The sequence below is a fragment of the Ovis aries genome, chromosome 3 (assembly GCF_016772045.2).
Source record: "Ovis aries strain OAR_USU_Benz2616 breed Rambouillet chromosome 3, ARS-UI_Ramb_v3.0, whole genome shotgun sequence".
NCBI classification, from domain to species: Eukaryota; Metazoa; Chordata; class Mammalia; order Artiodactyla; family Bovidae; genus Ovis; species Ovis aries.
Window position 1 is genome coordinate 135,344,023 of NC_056056.1, and position 24,108 is coordinate 135,368,130.

Genomic DNA, 24,108 nt, shown 5'->3' on the forward strand with positions numbered 1-24,108 from the left:
CGAAGAATTGGTGATTTTGAACTGTGGTGTTGGAGAAGACTCTTGAGAGTCCCTTGGACTGCAGGAGATCCAACCAGTCCATCCTAAAGGAGATCGGTCCTGGGGGTTCATTGGAGGGACTGATGTTGAAGCTGAATCTCCAATACTTTGGCCACCTGATGTGGAGAGCTGACTCATTTGAAAAGACCCTGATGCCGGGAAAGATTGAGGGCAGGAGGAGAGGGGGACAACAGAGGATGAGATGGTTGGATGGCATCACCGACATGATGGACATGGGTTTGGGTGGACTCTGGGAGTTGGTGATGGACAGGGAGGCCTGGTGTGCTGTGGTTCATGGGGTTGCAAAGAGTCAGACACAACTGAGCGATTGAACTGAACTGAACCAAAAATTGATAGAGAGTCAGGTTGATCTTGTGCATGTAGGTGTTAAAAAGGTTTAATTTCAGTATTTCTATGATGATTACTAATATCAGTGTATTCTGTTAATTTTAACTCATTTCTTCTCAAATCTGTTAATTCAGAAAATGCTTCTGGAGACCATGGGGTCTCTGTCAGTCTTGGTGCCATCAAACCTGCCTGCAGTAACTCCTCAATTCCACAGTCCTTCAGGGTGCACACAGAGGAGCCCTTTACCACCTACTTTGATGAGAAGATTGCTGTTCCTGAGGAGAAGGTTAGTGACAGGTCCTTAGAGAAAAATATTATCATCTAGGGAAAACCTATGTACAATGTCTGCTGGATAACTCAGGATCAGCAACCTCAGAGTCAGTTCTGGCAAGCAATCTCTGAAGACTGAATTTTTGTAGAGAGTAAACAGAAACTTTTGAGGAAACTAAGGCCCTTGAAAAATTGCCAGGTTGTACTAGTGAGCATTTTTTGACCCAGAAAGGGAAAATTTCCTGTTCCCTTTTTTTTTTTTTTTAGTTTTTATTTTTTAAATTTTAATATCTTTAATTCTTACATGCGTTCCCAAACATGAACCCCCCTCCCACCTCCCTCCCCATAACATCTCTCTGGGTCATCCCCATGTACCAGCCCCTAGCATGCTGCATCCTGCGTCAGACATAGACTGGCGATTCAATTCTTACATGATAGTATACATGTTAGAATGTCATTCTCCCAAATCATCCCACCCTCTCCCTCTCCCTCTGAGTCCAAAGGTCCGTTATACACATCTGTGTCTCTTTCCCTGTCTTGCATACAGGGTCGTCATTGCCATCTTCCTAAATTCCATATATATGTGTTAGTATACTGTATTGGTGTTTTTCTTTCTGGCTTACTTCACTCTGTATAATCGGCTCCAGTTTCATCCATCTCATCAGAACTGATTCAAATGAATTCTTTTTTATGGCTGAGTAATACTCCATTGTGTATATGTACCACAGCTTTCTTATCCATTCATCTGCTGATGGACATCTAGGTTGTTTCCATGTCCTGGCTATTATAAACAGTGCTGCGATGAACATTGGGGTACATGTGTCTCTTTCAGTTCTGGTTTCCTCGGTGTGTATGCCCAGCAGTGGGATTGCTGGGTCATAAGGTAGTTCTATTTGCAATTTTTAAGGAATCTCCACACTGTTCTCCATAGTGGCTGTACTAGTTTGCATTCCCACCAACAGTGTAGGAGGGTTCCCTTTTCTCCACACCCTCTCCAGCATTTATTGCTTGCAGATTTTTGGATCGCAGCCATTCTGACTGGTGTGAAGTGGTACCTCATTGTGGTTTTGATTTGCATTTCTCTAATAATGAGTGATGTTGAGCATCTTTTCATGTGTTTGTTAGCCATCCGTATGTCTTCTTTGGAGAAATGTCTATTTAGTTCTTTGGCCCATTTTTTGATTGGGTCGTTTATTTTTCTGGAATTGAGCTGCAGAAGTTGCTTGTATATTTTTGAGATTAGTTGTTTGTCAGTTGCTTCATTTGCTATTATTTTCTCCCATTCAGAAGGCTGTCTTTTCACCGTGCTTATATTTTCCTTTGTTGTGCAGAAGCTTTTAATTTTAATTAGATCCCATTTGTTTATTTTTGCTTTTATTTCCAGAATTCTGGGAGGTGGATCATAGAGGATCCTGCTGTGATTTATGTCTGAGAGTGTTTTGCCTATGTTCTCCTCTAGGAGTTTTATAGTTTCTGATCTTACATTTAGATCTTTAATCCATTTTGAGTTTATTTTTGTGTGCGGTGTTAGAAAGTGATCTAGTTTCATTCTTTTACAAGTGGTTGACCAGTTTTCCCAGCACCACTTGTTAAAGAGATTGTCTTTACTCCATTGTATATTCTTGCCTCCTTTGTCAAAGATAAGGTGTCCATATGTGTGTGGATTTATCTCTGGGCTTTCTATTTTGTTCCATTGATCTATATGTCTGTCTTTGTGCCAGTACCATACTGTCTTGATGACTGTGGCTTTGTAGTAGAGCCTGAAGTCAGGCAAGTTGATTCCTCCAGTTCCATTCTTCTTTCTCAAGATTGCTTTGGCTATTCGAGGTTTTTTGTATTTCCATACAAATCTTGAAATGATTTGTTCTAGTTCTGTGAAAAATGTGGCTGGTAGCTTGATAGGGATTGCATTGAATTTGTAAATTGCTTTGGGTAGTATACTCATTTTCACTATATTGATTCTTCCGATCCATGAACATGGTATATTTCTCCATCTATTAGTGTCCTCTTTGATTTCTTTCATCAGTGTTTTATAGTTTTCTATATATAGGTCTTTAGTTTCTTTAGGTAGATATATTCCTAAGTATTTTATTCTTTTCGTTGCAATGGTGAATGGAATTGTTTCCTTAATTTCTTTTTCTACTTTCTCATTATTAGTGTATAGGAATGCAAGGGATTTCTGTGTGTTGATTTTATATCCTGCAACTTTACTATATTCATTGATTAGCTCTAGTAATTTTCTGGTGAAGTCTTTAGGGTTTTCCATGTAGAAGATCATGTCATCTGCAAACAGTGAGAATTTTACTTCTTCTTTTCCAATTTGGATTCCTTTTATTTCTTTTTCTGCTCTGATTGCTGTGGCCAAAACTTCCAGAACTATGTTGAATAGTAGCGGTGAAAGTGGACACCCTTGTCTTGTTCCTGACTTTAGGGGAAATGCTTTCAATTTTTCACCATTGAGGATAATGTTTGCTGTGGGTTTGTCATAGATAGCTTTTATTATGTTGAGGTATGTTCCTTCTATTCCTGCTTTCTGGAGAGTTTTTATCATAAATGGATGTTGAATTTTGTCAAAGGCCTTCTCTGCATCTATTGAGATAATCATATGGTTTTTATTTTCCAATTTGTTAATATGGTGAATTACATTGATTGATTTGCGGATATTGAAGAATCCTTGCATCCCTGGGATAAAGCCCACTTGGTCATGGTGTATGATCTTTTTAATGTGTTGTTGGATTCTGATTGCTAGAATTTTGTTGAGGATTTTTGCATCTATGTTCATCAGTGATATTGGCCTGTAGTTTTCTTTTTTTGTGACATCTTTGTCAGGTTTTGGTATTAGGGTGATGGTGGCCTCATAGAATGAGTTTGGAAGTTTACCTTCCTCTGCAATTTCTGGAAGAGTTTGAGGAGGATAGGTGTTAGCTCTTCTCGAAATTTTTGGTAGAATTCAGCTGTGAAGCCGTCTGGACCTGGGCTTTTGTTTGCTGGAAGATTTCTGATTACAGTTTCAATTTCCGTGCTTGTGATGGGTCTGTTAAGATTTTCTATTTCTTCCTGGTTCATGTTCCCTTTTGTACGGTGTCTTTTGTCCCATTTAAGTAGTGTTTGAGCACAGAGGTACTGCTATTATTGCTGGGGTTTTAGACTGAAAGGCTGTTGGAAGGGCAGGTAAGAGAACAGCCCTTATTTGTACAGAGAGCTAACCAGGTTATTGATAAGCAATGGATAAGATAGAGGAGAAACTTGGACCCACCCATGTCCAACTTCTGAACTCTTTGTTCTTATGAAACTGATATTGTTGCTTTTTATGTGATAAAATAATAGATAAATTAGATCAGCAGTTTGGAGGCGATAATCTTTTTTTTTTCTCCAAGAGACACTTTTATTATTATAATTTTTTAAAACTTTTTCTTCTATATTGGAGTATAGTCAATTAACAATATTGGGCTAGTTTCAGATGGACAGCAAAGGGAGTCAGCCATACATAGGCATGGATCTATTCTCCCCCTGGAGGTGATAATCATTTTGCTCTGTCTTCCTCTCTTGTACAGCACTCTTGTCTTAGCTTTCGCAAACTCTGGGCTTTCACCGGACCAGGATTTCTTATGAGCATTGTGGATCCAGGAAACATTGAATGTGATTTGCAGTCTGGAGCAGTGGCTGGATTTAAGGTGAACATAAAGTCTTCCCTCATCCCTTTTTTTGGTTTACCTGGTGGCTCAGGTAGTAAAGAATCTGCCTGCAATGAGGAATACACGGGTTTGATCCCTGGGTCAGGAAGATCCCCTGGAGAAAGGAATGGCAACCCACTCCATTATCCTTGCCTAGGAAATCCCAGGACAGAGGAGCCAGGACAGTCCATGGGGTCGCAAAGAGTCAGACAAGACTTAGTGACCAACGCTCTGACTTCTTCTATCCTTTTTAAACACACACGGCACACCCCAGCCTTTCCCTCTGCTCTGCCTGTGGATATGAACCTTGGTGGCTACGTGCTGATTCTTCATTGGCTCTGACACTTCGATGAAAAGTACTTTTCGATCTGTTTTTAAATTTTATTTTATTCACGTAGTTGATTTTTAGTTTTATTTTTATTTACCCAGGTAGTTTCCTTGAACAAAAGTGAAACAGCCAATGGGAAAAACTAGAACTCGGAAAGGTGCAAGGTGACTTAGCAAGTTCTGTGCAGAATGTGATACAGAACTCAGGTCATTGGATCCCTGAACGGGGTGCTTTCCTGAGTGTACTGTTTCCCATTCCCATTGCCAAACAACCAAACCAAAACTTCCAGTTATCTCAAGAGTATAATGGTGGGACTTTGTTCTTCTCTAGTTGCTCTGGGTTGTTCTGTTTTCCACCATCGTGGGCCTCCTGCTGCAGAGCCTTGCAGCTCGACTGGGAGTGGTCACTGGGCTGCATCTGGCTGAAGTATGTCACCGCCAGTATCCCAAGGTAAGCAATGTTTGTCTCATATCATAGGTAACTATGTGTCTGGCAGTCTATGCTAGCCCCCTGTATACTAAAATAGTGGAGGATGTGGGAATCGTGGCCCTGAGGGCTGGGAATCCCAAGGGAAATTCTATAGCTCCTCTTGCTGCTAAACCATGTTTCCCTGATGCTGGGAAAGATTGAAGGCAGGAGGAGAAGGGGACGACAGAGGATGAGATGGTTGGATGGCATCACCGACTCGATGGACATGAGTTTGAGCAAACTCCAGGAAATGGTGAAGGACAGGGAAGCCTGGCGTGCTGCAGTCCATGGGGCCGCAAAGAGTCGGACACCACTGAGCGACTGAACAACAGCAACAATGTCTGGAAGACAGGTTTAAACTGACTTGATCTTTAGATAAGTACTGATCTGCCTCCAGTTTGTCTTAAATGTTCAATCTCCTTTCCTGGCTGTGAGAGTATCCTTACCTGCTTTTTATCTTATATGCCTCCTAAAAGAAAAAAAAAAAAACTTGGGAATTTATAGTTTGTTTTATCTTCTCTTTCTTCATGTATCTTAGTGGTTGTTTTTTTGTGACATATATTTTAGGTGGTAGATACCTGGAGGCTGTTTTTTTTCCTGGCCGCAGTGAGCTAGCAATGACTAAATTTCTTTCTGTTCTATTATTTGACCAGATTAGATCCCAGATTTTATTATAGGACACCCAATTCCAACACTTTGCCCCGAGTCCCTTAGCCTATCTGTGTTTTTTGACTTGCTTGTGTATTATTACACTAAGGATGACTCCAACCTTTTCATGTCTGTTTTGTCTCTTCAGCTGTGATCAGGATAGATATTTTCTTCTGCAGTATTTTTATTCTCTCCTGAACAATATTTTGACCATCCCAGCATTCTCATTTTCCACTAAAACTTTCAGGATTGTTTTTAGATCAAAAATTAAGTGGAAATAATGAATGGAAATTCCATTCTTCTGTCAGGTGAAACAGAAGGAGAAGAAATTGGCATCAGCTGCTGCCCTGACCCTGACTCACAGGCTTTGCCACAGAGAGCAGCCTGGCCCTTTCCAGCAGGGGGCCAAGTGCAGCTGAGTTCTGGTCCTTCATCTCTAGACCTAAAGGCTTAATAACGGACTGTTATTGGATCAGTGCCAAAATGTGAATTCCAATCTATGGGGGAAGTTCCTAGAAATGATTAATTAGAACCATATCTTTCTGCTGTTTGATGTTTAGGTTCCACGAATCCTTCTGTGGCTGATGGTGGAGTTGGCTATCATTGGCGTCGATATGCAAGAAGTTATTGGCTCAGCTATTGCCATCAATCTCCTCTCTGCAGGAAGGTGAGAGGTTTTTCTCTAGAAAGTAATCAATGTTTTGTGGGATTTCAAAGCAAGTATAAAAACAAAAGTCCTTCCCAGGTGCTGCTGCTGCTGCTGCTGAGTCACTTCAGTCGTGTCCGACTCTGTGCGACCCCATAGACGGTCTCCCACCAGGCTCCCCCGTCCCTGGGATTCTCCAGGCAAGAACACTGGAGTGGGTTGCCATTTCCTCCTCCAATGCATGAAACTGAAAAGTGAAAGTGAAGTCACCCAGTCGAGCCCAACTCTTGGCGACCCCATGGACTACAGCCTACCAGGCTCCTCCATCCATGGGATTTTCCAGGCAAAAGTACTGGAGTGGGGTGCCATTGCCTTCTCCAGCTTCCCAGGTGACTTACTGGTAAAGAATCTGCCTGCCAAGCAGGTGATGCATGTGTGATCCCTGGGTCAGGACAATCCACTGGAGAAGGAAATGGCAACCCACTCCAGTATTCTTGCCTGGGAAATCCTACGGACAGAGGAGCCTGGTGGGCTATAGTCCACTGCGTCACCAAAGAGTTGGACATGACTTAGCAACGAAACAACAACATAAAAACAAAAACCCAAGTCATTTTCAATTTTGAAAATTCAACTCAAGTATTATTTTTTCTGTGTAACCACTCTGGAACTACCTTCTTCCCAGCTCTTTATCTCCCATGTTCTCGTGTTTGGTCATGCATATCTGTATATTATATCATAATATTATGGATATTATAATTAATATATTATGTATATTATAATTAATGTATATTAATGCATATTATGTAGATTGTATACATGTATATTATAATTAATTTGTATATCAGTTTATCCCACTTGTCAAGTGAACTCCTTGAGAGATAAGACACATACTTTTCAGCTTTGTGTCCTGAATGTCTGTAATAGTAGATAAGTTTGAATGAATGTATTACTTTACTTAGTGCTGTGATCCTAAAACACCCAAGGCCTGGCCTCCTTACCACTGTTCCCTTTTCCCCAGGTCCTTGCTCCTCCAAGTGTCATATATCTAGAGAGTTTTGGGGAAGAGAGTCTTTTTCTTAATGTTTCTTTTCTTTTCTTTAATCTCCCTTTTTAATCTCTGACCTAGGATTCCTCTCTGGGGTGGAGTTCTTATCACCATTGCAGACACCCTTATATTTCTCTTTCTGGACAAATATGGTAAGGACAGTGGGAAGAGAGGGGTCGGTGGCTTACATTGTGGTAAAAGCCACAGTCAGGTGGCTTACAGGGGAATGTGCCTTCTGTGAACTCACTGCTGCATTTTCCCCTTCAGGTTTGAGGAAGCTAGAAGCGTTTTTTGGTTTTCTCATCACTATTATGGCCCTCACGTTTGGCTATGAGGCAAGTATTACAGGCTGATCATTAGCTGTTGTTTGTCTTTTTTTCCTTAGCTTTTTAAACAAAATTTTTGTCCTTTTATTATAAAAGACAGTGTGTATTAATAAAACCCAAATTCAGTACTAGGCCAGTTTAAAAGGAATAAGGATGTAGGAAAGACTAGTGTCCAGGAAGTTCTGCAGGGACTCCTAGGTCAAAAATGACTAGAATTTCTAGGACTTTCCAGACTAGACTCCCTGATCCCAAATTGGCCATCTCAACAACAGAACAGCCTTGGCAAGGATTAGGAGAGGAGCTGCAGGGTTATTCTTGGTTGTTACCTTGACAGGTTCTGTTTTTGCTCATCCTGGTTGACAGTAAGTCCAGCTTGGACTTTCTCTGTATTATAACAGTTAATGAACTAAAGTGGATACAGTGTGTGTTTCCTGTTTTGTGCCCCAGCCCCAACACTGCATTGGGTTAAGCCTAACCTCATCATTATATGCAGTGAAGTGAAACCCAGCACCTTTCTGTGTCCAATTATTATAAACTGATTTTTGTTTATTGGACTAGCTAAGCTTTTGAAAATATGTCTAATCTATGAGTAGATGATACAGCTTGATCTAAGGCTTCCAAGAGAAATGCTGAACCAGGAAAAAGAGTGTATGAAAAGTGTTTCTGAGTGAGTCTCAGCAGCTGCTAGTGGCAGGCATAAGTGATTTTTATATACATATGTGAGCACAGATGTTGGATCATCGAAAAAACAAGAGAGTTCCAGAAAAACACCTGCTGCTGCTGCTGCTAAGTCGCTTCAGTCATGTCCAACTCTGTGCGACCCCATAGATGGCAGCCCACCAGACTCCCCCATCCCTGGGATTCTCTAGGCAAGAATACTGGAGTGGGTTGCCATTTCCTTCTCCAATTCATGAAAGTGAAAAGTCAAAATGAAGTCACTCAGTCATGTCCGACACTTAGTGACCCCATGGACTGCAGCCTACCAGGCTCCTCCATCCATGGGATTTTCCAGGCAAGAGTATTGGAGTCTGCTTTATTGACTACACCAAGGCTTTTGATTTTGGATCACAGCAAACTGTGGAAAATTCTTAAAGAAATGGGGATACCAGACCACCTTACCTACCTCTTGAGAAATCTGTATGCAGGTCAAGAAGCAACAGTTAGAACTGGACATGGAACAACAGACTGGTTCCAAATTGGGAAAGGAATATGTCAAGGCTATATGTCGTCACCCTGCTGATTTAACTTACATGCAGAGTACATCATGTGAAATGCAAGGCTGGATGAGGCATAAGCTGGAATCAAGATTGCTGAGAGAAATTTCAATAACCTCAGATACGCAGATGACACCACCCTTATGGCAGAAAGTGAAAAGGAATTAAAGAGCCTCTTGATAAAAGTGAAAGAGGGGAGTGAAAAAGTAGGCTTAAAACTCAACATTCAAAAACTAAGATCATGGCATCTGGTCCCATCACTTCTTGGCAAATAGATGGGGAAACAATGGAAACAGTGAGAGACTTTATTTTGGGGGGCTCCAAAATCACTGCAGATGGTGATGCAGCCATGAAATTTAAAGACACTTGCTCCTTGGAAGAAAATCTATGACCAACCTAGACAGCACATTAAAAAGCAGAGACATTAGTTTGCTGACAAACGTCCGTCTAGTCAAAGCTATGGTTTTCCCAGAAGTCATGTATGGATGTGAGAGTTGGACTATAAAGAGAGCTGAGCACTAAAGAATTGATGCTTTTGAACTGTGGTGTTGAAGAAGACTCTTGAGAGTCCCTTGGCCTACAAGGAGATCAACCAGTCAATCCTAAAGGAAATCAGTCTTGAATATTCATTGGAAGGACTGATGATGAATTGAAACTCCAATAATTTGGCTACCTGGTGTGAAGAACTGACTCGTTGAAAAAGACCCTGATGCTAGGAAAGATTGAAAGCAGGAAGAGAAGGGGACACTGAGGATGAGATGGTTGAATGGCATCATCAACTGAATGGACATGAGTTTGAGCAAGTTCCTGGAGTTGGTGATGGACAGGGAAGCCTGGTGTGCTGCAGTCCAGGGGTTCACAAAGAGTCAGACATGACTGAGCCACTGAACTGAACTGAGCACAGAAGCATGATTAGTGTGGGTAATCAAGAACTGACTATTCTAAGGTGTGTCTCACAGGAGTTATTGTGGCACTAATATCAATAAGGCCCTTAGCAGCCATGTTATTTCTTTAGAATATTAATTATGTTCTTTATACATCTATTTAGTATATATAAAATGCAATATGAAATGTTTGGATACCCCAGTCATAAATTCTCTGACCTTGTGCTGCTTGGTTTTTTTTTTTTTTTTGGATGGTTCTATGTTCCTTATTTCCTAAATAGTGTTGATGAAGGGGTTTAAGGAGGAAAGGATGCAATGTTATCTAGTACCGTGTTACTCCCCTGGTGTCAAGTTCCAGAAAAGGCTAAGAGCTGTTCTCTTTGTATGTAGTATGTTACAGTGAAACCCAGCCAGACCCAGGTGCTCCAAGGCATGTTCCTGCCATCCTGTTCAGGCTGTCGTACCCCACAGATCATGCAGGCTGTGGCCATCGTGGGCGCCGTCATCACACCGCACAACATCTACCTGCATTCTGCCTTAGTCAAGGTGAGCAAGGCCTGTCTTATCCCAGTGACTTATGTAGTTCGTGGCATCTTTTCCTTTCACTGCGAGGGACACACACTTAGTTCACAGCTGTTGGAGGCCTGAAGGAGCACGGCGTCTTTCCACAGTTGGACACCACGCTCTTGTATCACCAAGGTGACCAGAGGTGACTGACCCCCTAGAGAAGGGACTAAAGTCCTTAAAAGATCTGAAGGGGCACCGTGTCTCTTGTCTTTAAATCTCAGAGACCTCAATGGCCTCATGGAGGTCAGGAGGAAGGAGCCCAATCTAGCTTTTAGCACACACAGTTGTTTGCTGGAAGATTTCAGAGACCTTTGTAATTAAGGCTAACTCCCGCTTAGGTCTAAAATCAGGTTGTTTCTGTAGGTCAGTGATTCTTCAAGCCACAGTAACTGAGGGCTCATCAGCCTCTCAGTCACTTTCCCCTGTTTGTGTGTGTGTAATGTCACCAAAGGGTCATGATTGAACTCAGTGAACCAGGATGTATGTGGGGTCTCTCACATTTCATGTGGTCAGTTGTTTGACCTCTAGGACTTTCAGCTGCCTCCAACTCATGAAATATTACAAGGAAACTTATTCCAACTCGTTAAAAAATGACTGTTGCTGTTACCTCTCTAGTCCAGACAGGTAGACCGGGCCAGCAAGCAGGAAGTTCGAGAAGCGAATAAGTACTTCTTCATTGATTCCTGCATTGCTCTCTTTGTTTCCTTTATCATCAACATCTTTGTCATCTCGGTGTTTGCCGAAGCATTTTTTGAGAAAACCAACCAGCAGGTGGTAAGTAAGCCCGGGACCTGGGTAGCAGTGGATGCGAGGGTAAGGAGGAGGCTAACTGGGCAGGAAAACATGACAGTGACTTGGAGCTCAGGGGAAATAGATCTCAGTGCTGCCCCTAAGTCAGTGCACTAGTCAGGTTTACAGTCTAGGGCTGTGGCCAGGTCCAGAGCCATCACTCTCAGCTTTGGACTGGGAAGGGAGCATTCCTCAGATAAAGACTGCCTCTTGCTGTGGTCAGTGGCTTCCTGTTTATTTGCTCTTATCCCCTTTTGCTTCTGACTACTGACTGCTTTCCAGCCCTGCCATTTGGTGATGACAGGTTGGGAGGAGTCAACACACAGGAAATAGAATCTGTGGCTAGACAGACTGTTTTATCACACTGAATTCTCTGTCCTCTTGACTCCTGATTGCCAATCTAGTTTTGATCACTCCTTTGTTTCCCATCATAGGACCTCTGATTCCTGGCTCTGCTTTGAATAAGGACTCTCTATTCTGGGTGTCCTTTCATATTTGAAGCCTTCTAAGGACCCGCTTTGGGATTGGAATGAAAACTGACCTTTTCCAGTCCTGTGGCCATTGCTGAGTTTTCCATATTTGCTGGCATATTGAGTGCAGCACTTTTACAGCATCATCTTTCAGGATTTGAAACAGCTCCACTGGAATTCCATCACCTCCACTAGCTTTGTTCGTAGTGATGCTTTCTAAGGCCCACTTGACTTCACATTCCAGGATGTCTGGCTCTAGATGAGAAATCACATCATCGTGATTATCCGGGTCATGAAGCTCTTTTTTGTACAGTTCTTCTGTGTATTCTTGCCACCTCTTCTTAATATCTTCTGCTTCTGTTAGGTCCATACCATTTCTGTCCTTTATCGAGCCCATCTTTGCATGAAATGTTCCCTTGGTATCTCTAATTTTCTTGAAGAGATCTCTAGTCTTTCCCATTCTGTTCTTTTCCTCTATTTCTTTGCATTGATCGCTGAAGAAGGCTTTCTTATCTCTTCTTGCTATTCTTTGGAATTCTGCATTCAGATGCTTATATCTTTCCTTTTCTTCTTTGCTTTTCGCTTCTCTTCTTTTCACAGCTATTTGTAAGGCCTCCCCAGACAGCCATTTTGCTTTTTTGCATTTCTTTTCCATGGGGATGGTCTTGATCCCTGTCTCCTGCACAATGTCACGAACCTCATTCCATAGTTCATCAGGCACTCTATCTATTAGATCTAGGCCCTTAAATCTATTTCTCACTTCCACTGTGTAATCATAAGGGATTTGATTTAGGTCATACCTGCATGGTCTAGCGGTTTTCCCTACTTTCTTCAATTTAAGTCTGAATTTGGCAATAAGGAGTTCATGATCTGAGCCACAGTCAGCTCCTGGTCTTGTTTTTGCTGACTGTATAGTGCTTCTCCATCTTTGGCTGCAAAGAATATAATCAGTCTGATTTTGGTGTCGACCATCTGGTGATGTCCATGTGTAGAGTCTTCTCTTGTGTTGTTGGAAGAGGGTGTTTGCTATGACCAGTACATTTTCTTGGCAAAACTCTATTAGTCTTTGCCCTGCTTCATTCTGCATTCCAAGGCCAAATTTGCCTGTTACTCCAGGTGTTTCTTGACTTCCTACTTTTGCATTCCAGTCCCCTATGATGAAAAGGACATCTTTTTTAGGTGTTAGTTCTAAAAGGTCTTGTAGGTCTTCATAGAACCGTTCAACTTCAGCTTCTTCAGCATTACTGGTTGGGGCATAGACTTGGTTTGCCTTGGAGACGAACAGAGATCATTCTGTCATTTTTGAGACTGCATCCAAGTACTGCATTTCGGACTCTTTTGTTGACCATGATGGCTACTGCATTTCTTCTGAGGGATTGCTGCCCACAGTAGGAGATATAATGATCATCTGAGTTAAATTCACCCATTCCAGTCCATTTTAGTTCACTGATTCCTAGAATGTTGACGTTCACTCTTGCTATCTCTTGTTTGACCACTTGCAATTTGCCTTGATTCATGGACCTGACATTCCAGGTTCCTATGCAATATTGCTCTTTACAGCATTGGACCTTGCTTCTATCACCAGTCACATCCACAACTGGGTATTGTTTTTGTTTTGGCTCTATCCCTTCATTCTTTCTAGAATTATTTCTCCACTGATCTCCAGTAGCATATTGGGCACCTACTGACCTGGGGAGTTCCTCTTTCAGTATCCTATCATTTTGCATTTTCACATTGTTCATGGGGTTTCAAGGCAAGAATACTGAAGTGGTTTGCCATTCCCTTCTCCAGTGGACCACATTCTGTCAGACCTCTCCACCATGACCCGCCCGTCTTGGGTTGCCCCACAGGCATGACTTAGTTTCATTGAGTTAGACAAGGCTGTGGTCCTAGTGTGATTAGATTGACTAGTTTTCTGTGAGTATGGTTTCAGTGTGTCTGCCCTCCAATGCCCTCTTGCAACACCTACCATCTTACTTGGGTTTCTCTTACCTTGGGTGTGGGGTATCTCTTCACGGCTGGTCCAGCAAAACGCAGCCACTGCTCCTTACCTTGGATAAGGGGTATCTCCTCACTGCTGCCCTTCCCTTCCAGCAAATTTGGAAAACTCAGCAGTGGCCACAGGACTGGAAAAGGTCAGTTTTCATTCCAATCCCAAAGAAAGGCAATGCCAAAGAATGCTCAAACTACCACATGATTGCACTCATCTCACATGCTAGTAAAGTAATGCTCAAAATTCTCCAAGCCACGCTTCAGCAATACATGAACCATGAACTTCCTGATATTTAAGCTGGTTTTAGAAAAGGCAGAGGAACCAGAGATCAAATTGCCAGCATCCGCTGGATCATAGAAAAAGCAAGAGAGTCCCCCAAAAACATCTATTTCTGCTTTATTGACTATTCCAAAGCCTTTGACTCTGTGGATCACAATAAACTGTGGAAAATTCTGAAAGAGATGGGAATACAGATCACCTGACCTGCCTCTTGAGAAATCTGTATGCAGGTCAGGAAGCAACAGTTAGAACTGGACATGGAACAACAGACTGGTTCCAAATAGGAAAAGGAGTACATCAAGGCTGTATATTGTTACCCTGCTTATTTAACTTATATGCAGAGTGAAAGTGAAGTCACTCAGTCGTGTCCGACTCTTTGCGACCCGTGGACTGCAGCCCACCAAGCTCCCCCATCCACGGGATTCTCCAGGCAAGAATACTGGAGTGGGTTGCCATTTCCTTCTCCAGGGGATCTTCCCGACCCAGGGATCGAACCCAGGTCTCCCACATACCCATATGCAGAGTACATCATGAGAAACACTGGACTGGAAGAAACACAAGCTGGCATCAAGATTGCCAGGAGAAATATTAATAACTCAGATATGCAGATGACACCACCCTTATGGCAGAAAGTGAAGAGGAACTAAAAAGCCTCTTGATGAAAGTGAAAGTAGAGAGTGAAAAAGTTGGCTTAAAGCTCAACATTCAGAAAATGAAGATCATGGCATCTGGTCCCATCGCTTCGTGGGAAAAAGGGGAACAGTGGAAACAGTGTCCGACTTTATTTTGGGGGGCTCTTAAATCACTGCAGATGGTGACTGCAGCCATGAAATTAAAAGACGTTTACTCCTTGGAAGAAAAGTTATGATCAACCTAGATAGCATATTGAAAAGCAGAGACATTACTTTGCAGACTAAGGTCCATCTAGTCAAGGCTATGGTTTTTCCAGTAGTCATGTATGGATGTGAGAGTTGGACTGTGAAGAAGGCTGAGCACTGAAGAATCGATGCTTTTGAACTGTGGTGTTGGAGAAGACTCTTGAGAGTCCCTTGGACTGCAAGGAGATCCATCCAGTCCATTCTGAAGATCAGCCCTGGGATTTCTTTGGAAGCAATGATGCTAAAGCTGAAACTCCAGTACTTTGGCACCTCATGCGAAGAGTTGACTCATTGGAAGAGACCCTGATGCTGGGAAAGATTGTGGGCAGGAGGAGAAGGGGACGACAGAGGATGAGATGACTGGATGGCATCACGGATTCGATGGACGTAAATCTGAGTGAACTCCGGGAGTTGGTGATGGACAGGGAGGCCTGGCATGACCCCATTCATGGGGTCGCAAAGAGATGGACATGCCTGAGCGACTGAACTGAACTGAAGGACCCTCACTTCATGTCACCATTTAAATTGGCCTAACATTTGTGTATTACCATGCACACTGTAACTCAGGAAAAGTTTTTGATGACCTGGGAGTGTAGAAAAATTATCAAGGAAGACCTCAAGGCCATTGCTGCCAGTCTCTGCTGTCATCAATCCAGGTCCAATGTCTCGCCTTCAGCACTCATCTCTTAGATGACCTGTGTGTGATCTATAAGAGAGGTCTTCTTATCTGAGTCCTGGACTCAAAATTAAAAATTGTTCCTAAACTGCTTTGGTTCCAGGTTGCGGTCTGTAAAAACAGCAGCAGCGCCCATGCTCACCTTTTCCCAGACGATAACTCAACACTGAACGTGGACATCTACAAAGGGGTAAACGTGTTCGGATTTCTGATCTCTGCTCCTGGATCAATATTCTCAGCATAATATCTGGTCTTTGCCGTGGGTTCACTTCAGAGCTCAGCATATCTTCTCTGAAGTGTTTTTTTTCAGAGGTCCAGATACCAGATAAGACTTTTGGATTATGTAGAAGGGAATAGAAGATCTGCTGAAAAGATGAATTAATTGAATCAGCAATTCTCAAACTTGTGCTGCTATAGGCATTAATTGGGGTGACTAGAGAAAGCGTTCTTAGTAAAGTGATTTATTTTTTATACTTGTTCCCCGCCTCGCCCCAGTGGCTGGACACTTTATTTATTTAGGCCGCACAGTGTGGCACACAGGACCTAGTTCTCTGACCAGCAATCGAACCCATATCCCCTGCATTGCGAGTACAGGGTCTTAAGCCAGTGGAACGCCAGGGAAGTCCCTGGAAAGTCTTCTTTGCTGGGGCCTCTCTGTCCCTTTATGCTGGTTACATTATGAACCTCCAAGAGTAGAATATGTGGCATCTCCAGAATTCATTTGTGCTTTCTCTTCATTCCTATTACCCTCTTCCAGAATACTGTGTTAAGGAATATAATGTGGGAAATCTGTTGTAGACATTTTTTAAATAGTTAACATGTAGGCTGAGGATAAAGGCTTTAGGAGCCTAGAGAAGAGAAGGGAGTAGGCTGAGGAAGAATGGGGGCCCATCCAGCAGAATGTAGGTTGAAAGCCTCTAGAATGAGGTCAGGACCCGAGTCTGGCTCCTGGAACAGTGCCAGCACAGCTCTTGGTAGAGGTGGGTGCATAGCCAGGAACAAGAAGTGACATCAAGGATATGTTTGGGGTGTTGTCTCAGGTGATCTCTCTCCCTTGCCTCTCCAGGGTGTTGTGCTGGGGTGTTACTTCGGGCCTGCCGCTCTCTACATCTGGGCGGTGGGGATCCTGGCTGCAGGGCATAGCTCCACCATGACAGGAACCTATTCTGGCCAGTTTGTCATGGAGGTACGTGCTGCTGTGACTGGGATAGACAAGAGGAAGAGGACATTGCCCTTTTGTCCTTTCTTAATCCCATGCGTCTACAGTCTTCCCAAACCTCCCAGCCCTTTTCGGAGAAGGCAATGGCACTCCACTCCAGCACTCTTGCCTGGAAAATCCCACGGATGGAGGAGCCTGGTAGGCTGCAGTCCATGGGGTCGCTAAGAGTCGGACACGACTGAGCAACTTCACTTTCAGTTTTCACTTTCATGCATTGGAGAAGGAAATGGCAACCCCCTCCAGTGTTCTTGCCTGGAGAATCCCAGCGATGGAGGAGCCTGGTTGGCTGCCGTCTATAGGGTCGCACAGAGTCGGACACGACTGAAGCGACTTAGCAGCCAGCCCTTTTGCTATTTCCTTCCAGACATTCATCCTGCTTCTGTGTTTTCTTCCAGGGATTCCTGAACCTAAAGTGGTCACGCTTTGCCCGAGTGAGTCTGACCCGCTCTATTGCCATCATCCCCGCTCTGCTTATTGCTGTCTTCCAAGATGTGGAGCATCTAACAGGGATGAATGACTTCCTGAATGTTCTTCAGAGCTTACAAGTGAGGAGGGAGCTGGGGAAACTCACTAAGTCAGGAGGGAGTCTGTACCTTTATTCTGTATTGCCTTTAGATAACAAGCCTAGTGTGGTTGTGGGGAAAATTCAGAGGAAGAAAGAGGCACAGTCTTGGTCTACAGTGAACGCATATGAAATCTCTGGCATATAGAAGTCTTTTAGAAGTGGCTTTATTTTTAAGGCTGTTGAATGGGAATTATAAGCTGTAATTACACATAGAATACAATTATTGTTTGTTAATCCAAACAAACATTAAATAATATATAGGACACTGTTGGGCTGTATGGAGATTAAGAAGACAAGGCAGATACAGATTTTGTAAAGACTCTGTGACCATAACTGATGCTGGGCTCATGCTACAGATTTCCACATAACCCTCCAGCGTGCTGCGATGACAGGGACAATTTCTCACAGAATAGATGAGGCAGAGCCTGTGGTTCCCTTTTGCTAACAGTGCTGCTCTCTGGGGTGTTACAAGGACCCCCCTGTAGCCCTATCTAATCTTATTTTTTTCTTTTGCAGCTTCCCTTTGCTCTCATACCCATCCTCACGTTTACGAGTTTGCGGCCTGTGATGAGTGAATTTGCCAATGGATTGTGAGTGTACTTCTTTTTGTTTCCTAAGATGTGTGAGGGAAGGATATCTTCATCAAATAGTGCAGTTATGAAATAAGTCATAGGGGACTATGTGCTTTAAGAGGTGGTTGCTAGAGCTGCCCCCTCAATCTCTGACTAAGAAAAGAGAGACTTCTGGGGACTTCCCTGATGGCCCAGTGGTTGAGACTCTGCCTTCCTGTGCAGGGGGTGAGGGTTTGATCCCAGGTCAAGGAACTAAGGTCCTCTATGTCACAGGGTGTGGCCAAAAATTAAAAATAAATGAACACAACATTGTAAATCAACTATACTTCAATTTTTAAAAATTAAAGAAAAGAAAATAGAGATGGTAAATGTAACAAAGGAGGGCAAGCACATTTTTTATTTCTGGGGGAAGTGTTTCAGCTTTAAGGGCTTTAACTCTTCAACTTCAGCCACTGAAGGTTAAAGCATCTTAAATCCATGTTAAATGATCTTGATGAGAGAGGCATAAGCTAATACCTTTCATATACATGTCTAAAGGACATGGGGTATTTGAAATGACTTCTTGTATTTCTAGGGATTCATGACCTTTTCAGTTGTAGGGCTTGTTGCATTTTTTAGGGATTTATATACTATGGATTCATGCAAAGATGGGCTTGATAAAGGACAGAAATGGTATGGACCTAATAGAAGCAGAAGATATTAAGAAGAGGTGGCAAGAATACACAGAACTGTACAAAACAGAGCTTTACAACCCAGATAATCACGATGGTGTGATCACTCACCTAGAGCCTGACACCCTGGAATGTGAAGTCAAGTGGGCCTTAGAAAGCATCACTACGAACAGAGCTAGTGGAGGTGATGGAATTCCAGTTGAGCTATTTCAAATCCTGGAAGATGATGCTGTGAAAGTGCTGCACTCAATATGCCAGCATATATGGAAAACTCAGCAGTGGCCACAGGACTGGAAAAGGTCAGTTTTCATTCCAGTCCCAAAGAAAGGCAATGCCAAAGAATGCTCAAACTACCACACAATTGCACTCATCTCACATACTAGTAAAGTAACGCTCAAAATTCTCCAAGCCAGGCTTCAGCAGTACGTGAACCATGAACTTCCAGATGTTCAAGCTGGTTTTAGAAAAGGCAGAGGAACCAGAGATCAAACTGCCAGCATCTGCTGGATCATGGAAAAAGCAAGAGAGTTCCAGAAAAACATCGATTTCTGCTTTATTGACTATGCCAAAGCCTTTGACTGTGTGGATCACAATAAACTGGAAAATTCTGATACAGGTGGGAATACCAGAGCACCTGACCTGCCTCTTGAGAAACCTACATGCAGGTCAGGAAGCAACAGTTAGAACTGGACATGGAACAACAGACTGGTTCCAAGTAGGAAAAGGAGTACATCAAGGCTGGATATTGTCACCCTGCTTATTTAACTTCTGTGCAGAGTACATCATGAGAAATGCTGGGCTGAAAGAAGCACAAGCTGGAATCAAGACTGCCAGGAGAAATATCAATAACCTCAGATATGCAAATGACACCACCCTTATGGCAGAAAGAAAAGAGGAACTAAAAAGCCTCTTGATGAAAGTGAAGGAAGAGAGTGAAGTTGGCTTAAAGCTCAGCATTTAGAAAATAAAGATCATGGCATCTGATCATGGCATCATGGCAATTGAACTGATGATATGGATTATTTGATAGTGTTTTTTTTTTCTCTTTCTCCCTATCATTGTTTAATTTTTGCTCATTTAATCTAATCTGGGACAAAAGAAGCACTTTTCAGTTTATTTTGAAATGCCTCTTACTTCTGTCTTGTGACCTCAAAAGACACAATGTCCTTTTCTGTTTATGAATAGGGTTTTTTCACTTCATGGGAAATAGATGAGGAAACAGTGAAAACAGTGTCAGACTTTATTTTGGGGGGGCTCCAAAATCACCACAAATGATGATTGTAGCCATGAAATCAAGAGACGCTTACTCCTTGGAAGGAAAATTTTGACCACTCTAGATAGCAATTAAAAAGCAGAGACATCACTTTGCCAACAAAGGTCAAGGCTATGGTTTTTCCAGTGGTCATGTATGGATGTGAGATTTGGACTGTGAAGAAAGCTGAGCGCCCAAGAATTGATGCTTTTGAACTGTGGTGTTGGAGAAGACTCTTGAGAGTCCCTTGGACTGCAAGGAGATCCAACCAGTCCATTCTGAAGGAGATCAGTCCTGGGTGTTCACTGGAAGGAATGATGCTAAAGCTGAAACTCCAATACTTTGGCCACATCATACGAAGAGTTGACTCATTGGAAAAGACCCTGATGCTGTGAGGGATTGGGGGCAGGAGGAGAAGGGGACGACAGAGGATGAGATGGCTGGATGGCATCACAGACTCAATGGACATGAGTCTGAGTGAACTCCCGGAGTTGGTGATGGACAGGGAGGCCTGGCGTGCTGCGATTCCTGGGGTCGCAAAGAGTTGGACACGACTGAGCGACTGAACTGAACTGATGATATGGATTATTTGATAGTGGTTTTTTTTTTCCTCTTTCTCCCTATCATTGTGTAATTTTTGCTCATTTAATCTAATCTGGGACAAAAGAAGCACTTTTCAGTTTATTTTGAAATGCCTCTTACTCCTGTCTTGTGACCTCAAAAGGCACAGTGTCCTTTTCTGTTTGTGGACAGGGTGGACTATTCTACCAGTAACTATGCTGATTCTTTTGACAGGGGCTGGAGGATCGCAGGCGGTATCATAGTCCTTGTCGTCTGTTCCATCAACATGTACTTTGTCGTGGTTTATGTCCAGGGTTTAGGGAATGTGGCATTGTACGTGGTGGCTGCAGTGGTCAGCGTAGCTTATCTGAGCTTTGTGTTTTACTTGGTAAGTCCAGCTGGGAGGGGCAGGGGTGATTGAGGTGGGGCTAATGCTCAGAAGAGAAAGGATCCCAAAGAGCACTTACCAATCTATCTTCAAGTTATTGACACAATTTACATGAAATTGTTAAATCAGCTGTGACTAAAGAATATTTTTAGCCATAAATTTCCCCTGGTTCCTAAGAGCTGTCATTTTTCTATTTCTCTCATTCTGTCTGATTTCCATTCTAATAATTCCTAACCAGAGAGTGTAGTATGTTTGAAGAACTTGAAGAAGATCAGCCATGTAAAAGTAGAGAGTGGTACAAGATGGGGTTGGAGAAGGGAGCTGTGTTGTGTGATTTCAAATCTTTGGAGGGCAGCACATATGGGTTCACAGCCCGGCCCAGCTCTACTACATAATAGCTGTCCAATGATGACACAGGTAAATAGTGATAAACTCTCACTGAATTATTAAAAATGGTGGTTGTAGAACATAGTGCTCCATAGAAAAAGAATGGAGAATTATGTGAACCTAGATAAGAAAAAAATTATCAAAAGTCTAGAGTAAATTATATAAAAATAGTAATAGTAGTTGCCTTTGATTATGGGATTATGGAAATATTCTTTTCTCTATTTTCCGATTCTTCTGTAATATTATTTATATCAATGAAAAGTAGCTATAGCAACAACACATCCACCTCCCTATTCTATGCAGGTTTCTCTAAAACAACACAGGGTTGAGGATTAGGGACTACTACAAAGAATGGCAAGGCAGTAGGGTGGAAATGCCCTGCTCGTCTTTGTAACACTTACCTAGTCCCCATGTCATTGTCTGCCACAGACAATGTCTTGATTGCGAAAACATTGTAGTGAATACTGAGAAATTATGTCTTGGATAGATACATCTCTTCTTTTTTCTTGCCCGGTAAACCATGGGTACACTTAGATTAAGCTGACTCTATAATTTAGGGACGGTTGTTATTGTTCGGTTGCTAAGTTGTGTCCTACTCTTTGGAACCCCATGGGCTACAGCATGCCAGGCTTCCCTGTCCTTTGCTATCTCCTGGAGTTTGCTCAAACTCATGTCCATTGAGTTGATGATACCATCCAACCATCTCATCCTGTCACCCCCTTCTCCTCCTGCCCTCAATCTATGAAACCTAAATAACCGAGTATGGCCTTGACAGAAATTGTTTTAACAATTTGCTGTAGGACATCTCCTGGTTGCTTAGTGGTTAGGATTTCGGACTTTTGCTTCAAAGTCCTAGGTTCAGTTCCTAGTCAGGGAACTGAGATCCTATCCTACAAGCTAGGCAGCATGGCCAAAAAGAAGTTTCTGTAGAAGTTAAGGGGATCCTTCTTGTATGCGGATTGGTTATGAAGGTGCTCAGGTGTTCTCAGTTAGCCAGAGGCTATAGAAATTGTTGAAGACCCAGTTTTAAGGCTGAGGATCGATTCTAGAATGAATTACTATACTACTCTTTTGTTCAGAAGACTATCACAGTTGTTCTTAGCCAGTCAGTCATTACCCATACTGTGAAGAATGGTGTAGGACTGAAAAAAAGTGGTCTTCAGGGACCTCTCCCAGTCAGATAAAAGAAACAAATGCAAAGCAGTAGGAACAGAGGGAGCTGAGTATTGAAATTAGTACAACAAAGAATTTTGCATCTGAGCAGTGCAATCTGGGCGATGAGGGGGGTAAGTGGGCTCTCCAGACGGGTCAGCGAATGATGACCAACTATATTTTCTCTTCCAGGGTTGGCAATGTTTCATTGCACTGGGCATGTCCTTCCTGGACTGTGGGCACATGGTAAGCGTCTCTAAAGTCCTGCTAACCAAAGAAACCACCAGTGGCCGTACTAAGTAAACGCTGTTCACAGGTAGCCGTCAGAGCCAGTGTTTCTATGGTTCACTGTGTGAACATAGCCAAAGGTATGTGCTGTTGCACAGGCTACATTTAGGACTCAGCTGTTTGCTGGGAAAGGCTTTGTTTCATATATTTTTTGGAAGATAGCATTATTTTTCTTCCTAAGCTTCTAACATGGGAATTGGATTAGATAGGATCTCCGACAACTTGACATCTGCTGCTCTCAAATGATGCTGAACATTTTCACTGTCCCAGGGTCAACTTGTTTTATCTTTATGGGAGATAATCCGATATGCCTGATTCTTAACCAGACTGACTACATGTTAAAAAAAACATGTTTGGAAAATACAATACATTTTTCATAATACAATTTACAAAATAGGTATGCACGTTTTGCTTATCTAAAGATAATGGATTTAAAAGGCTGAGAAGCCATTAAAAGAATGAAATAATGCCATCTGCAGCAACATGGATCAACCTGGAGAGTGTCTTACTGAGTGAAGTAAGTCAGACAGAGAAGGAGAAATATTGTATGACATTCCTTATATATGGAATCTAAAAAGAAAAAATACAAATGAATTGCTTACAAAACGGAAAGAGACTCACAGGTTTAGAAACCGAATTTGTGGTTGCTGGGGGGACGGGATAGTTAGGGAGTTTAGGATGGTCATGTACACACTGCTATATTCAAAATGGATACCCAACAAAGGACCTATTGGATAGCACATGGAACTCTACTCAATGTTATGTGCCAGCCTGCAGGGGAGAGGGATCTGGGGGAGAATGGACACATGTATATGTATGGCTGAGTCCCTTCACTGTTCACTGCCCCCCTCCACAACATTGTTAATCAGCTATATCCCAATACAAAACAAAAAGTTTAAAGTTTGAAAAAAATAGAAAGTATACAGCAAAAAAATAAAGGGCTGAGAAATACTTTCCTTATACACATCCTTTGAATTATTTTTATTATAAAAATAAAATCTCAATTAGAGTAGTTTGATTCATATTATGTTTAATTATGAGATAATCTTCATCTATCACATTCAGGATTTTTTAAACTTATTTTCACTTTAAATTTCTCAGTGGAAGTTAAGAGGGGTGAGAAAGCATTAAGATGATAAATGGACAGATGGTAAAACTCACTTGTGGTCGTGGTGACTAACACGAATCTCTTCTGAAAATCACTCTGATGATTTCCCTCAGAGATTGAGAGCTTACTGAAATGTTCTTGGGAGTCCCGATTTTAATGACTCTCATGTTACAGAGCTCTCTTGATGTACTCTCATGTACAGAGCTCTCTTGGTGGTATTTCTTCTTGAGCAATTAAGAGTTGGGAAACCTTCCCCTTCCTCCTCCAGGGGGGTAGTGATAGAAAAAGATGGTAGCATTTATGAACTGATGTTCTCAAGAGACTTTGGAGTGAGGAGAAAAAACCTGAAAGAAGAACCATCTGTTTTATTCCTAAAATACAACTTCTAGAATTGTCATGTTTT

At 42.3% G+C, this 24,108-nt stretch overlaps 1 protein-coding gene across 1 annotated transcript in view; it reads left to right on the forward strand.

Annotated features, from left to right (window-relative positions):
• Positions 1-24,108, forward strand: part of LOC101116391 (natural resistance-associated macrophage protein 2-like) — a 56,887-nt gene that overhangs the window by 24,239 nt on the left and 8,540 nt on the right. The window contains 14 exon segments of the mRNA XM_027965937.3: positions 522-673; positions 4,212-4,331; positions 4,990-5,109; positions 6,336-6,442; positions 7,548-7,618; positions 7,734-7,801; positions 10,281-10,436; positions 11,073-11,231; positions 15,646-15,732; positions 16,609-16,728; positions 17,157-17,306; positions 17,843-17,916; positions 20,617-20,770; positions 22,502-22,555. Coding sequence (XP_027821738.3) covers positions 522-673; positions 4,212-4,331; positions 4,990-5,109; positions 6,336-6,442; positions 7,548-7,618; positions 7,734-7,801; positions 10,281-10,436; positions 11,073-11,231; positions 15,646-15,732; positions 16,609-16,728; positions 17,157-17,306; positions 17,843-17,916; positions 20,617-20,770; positions 22,502-22,555 — 1,592 coding nt within the window.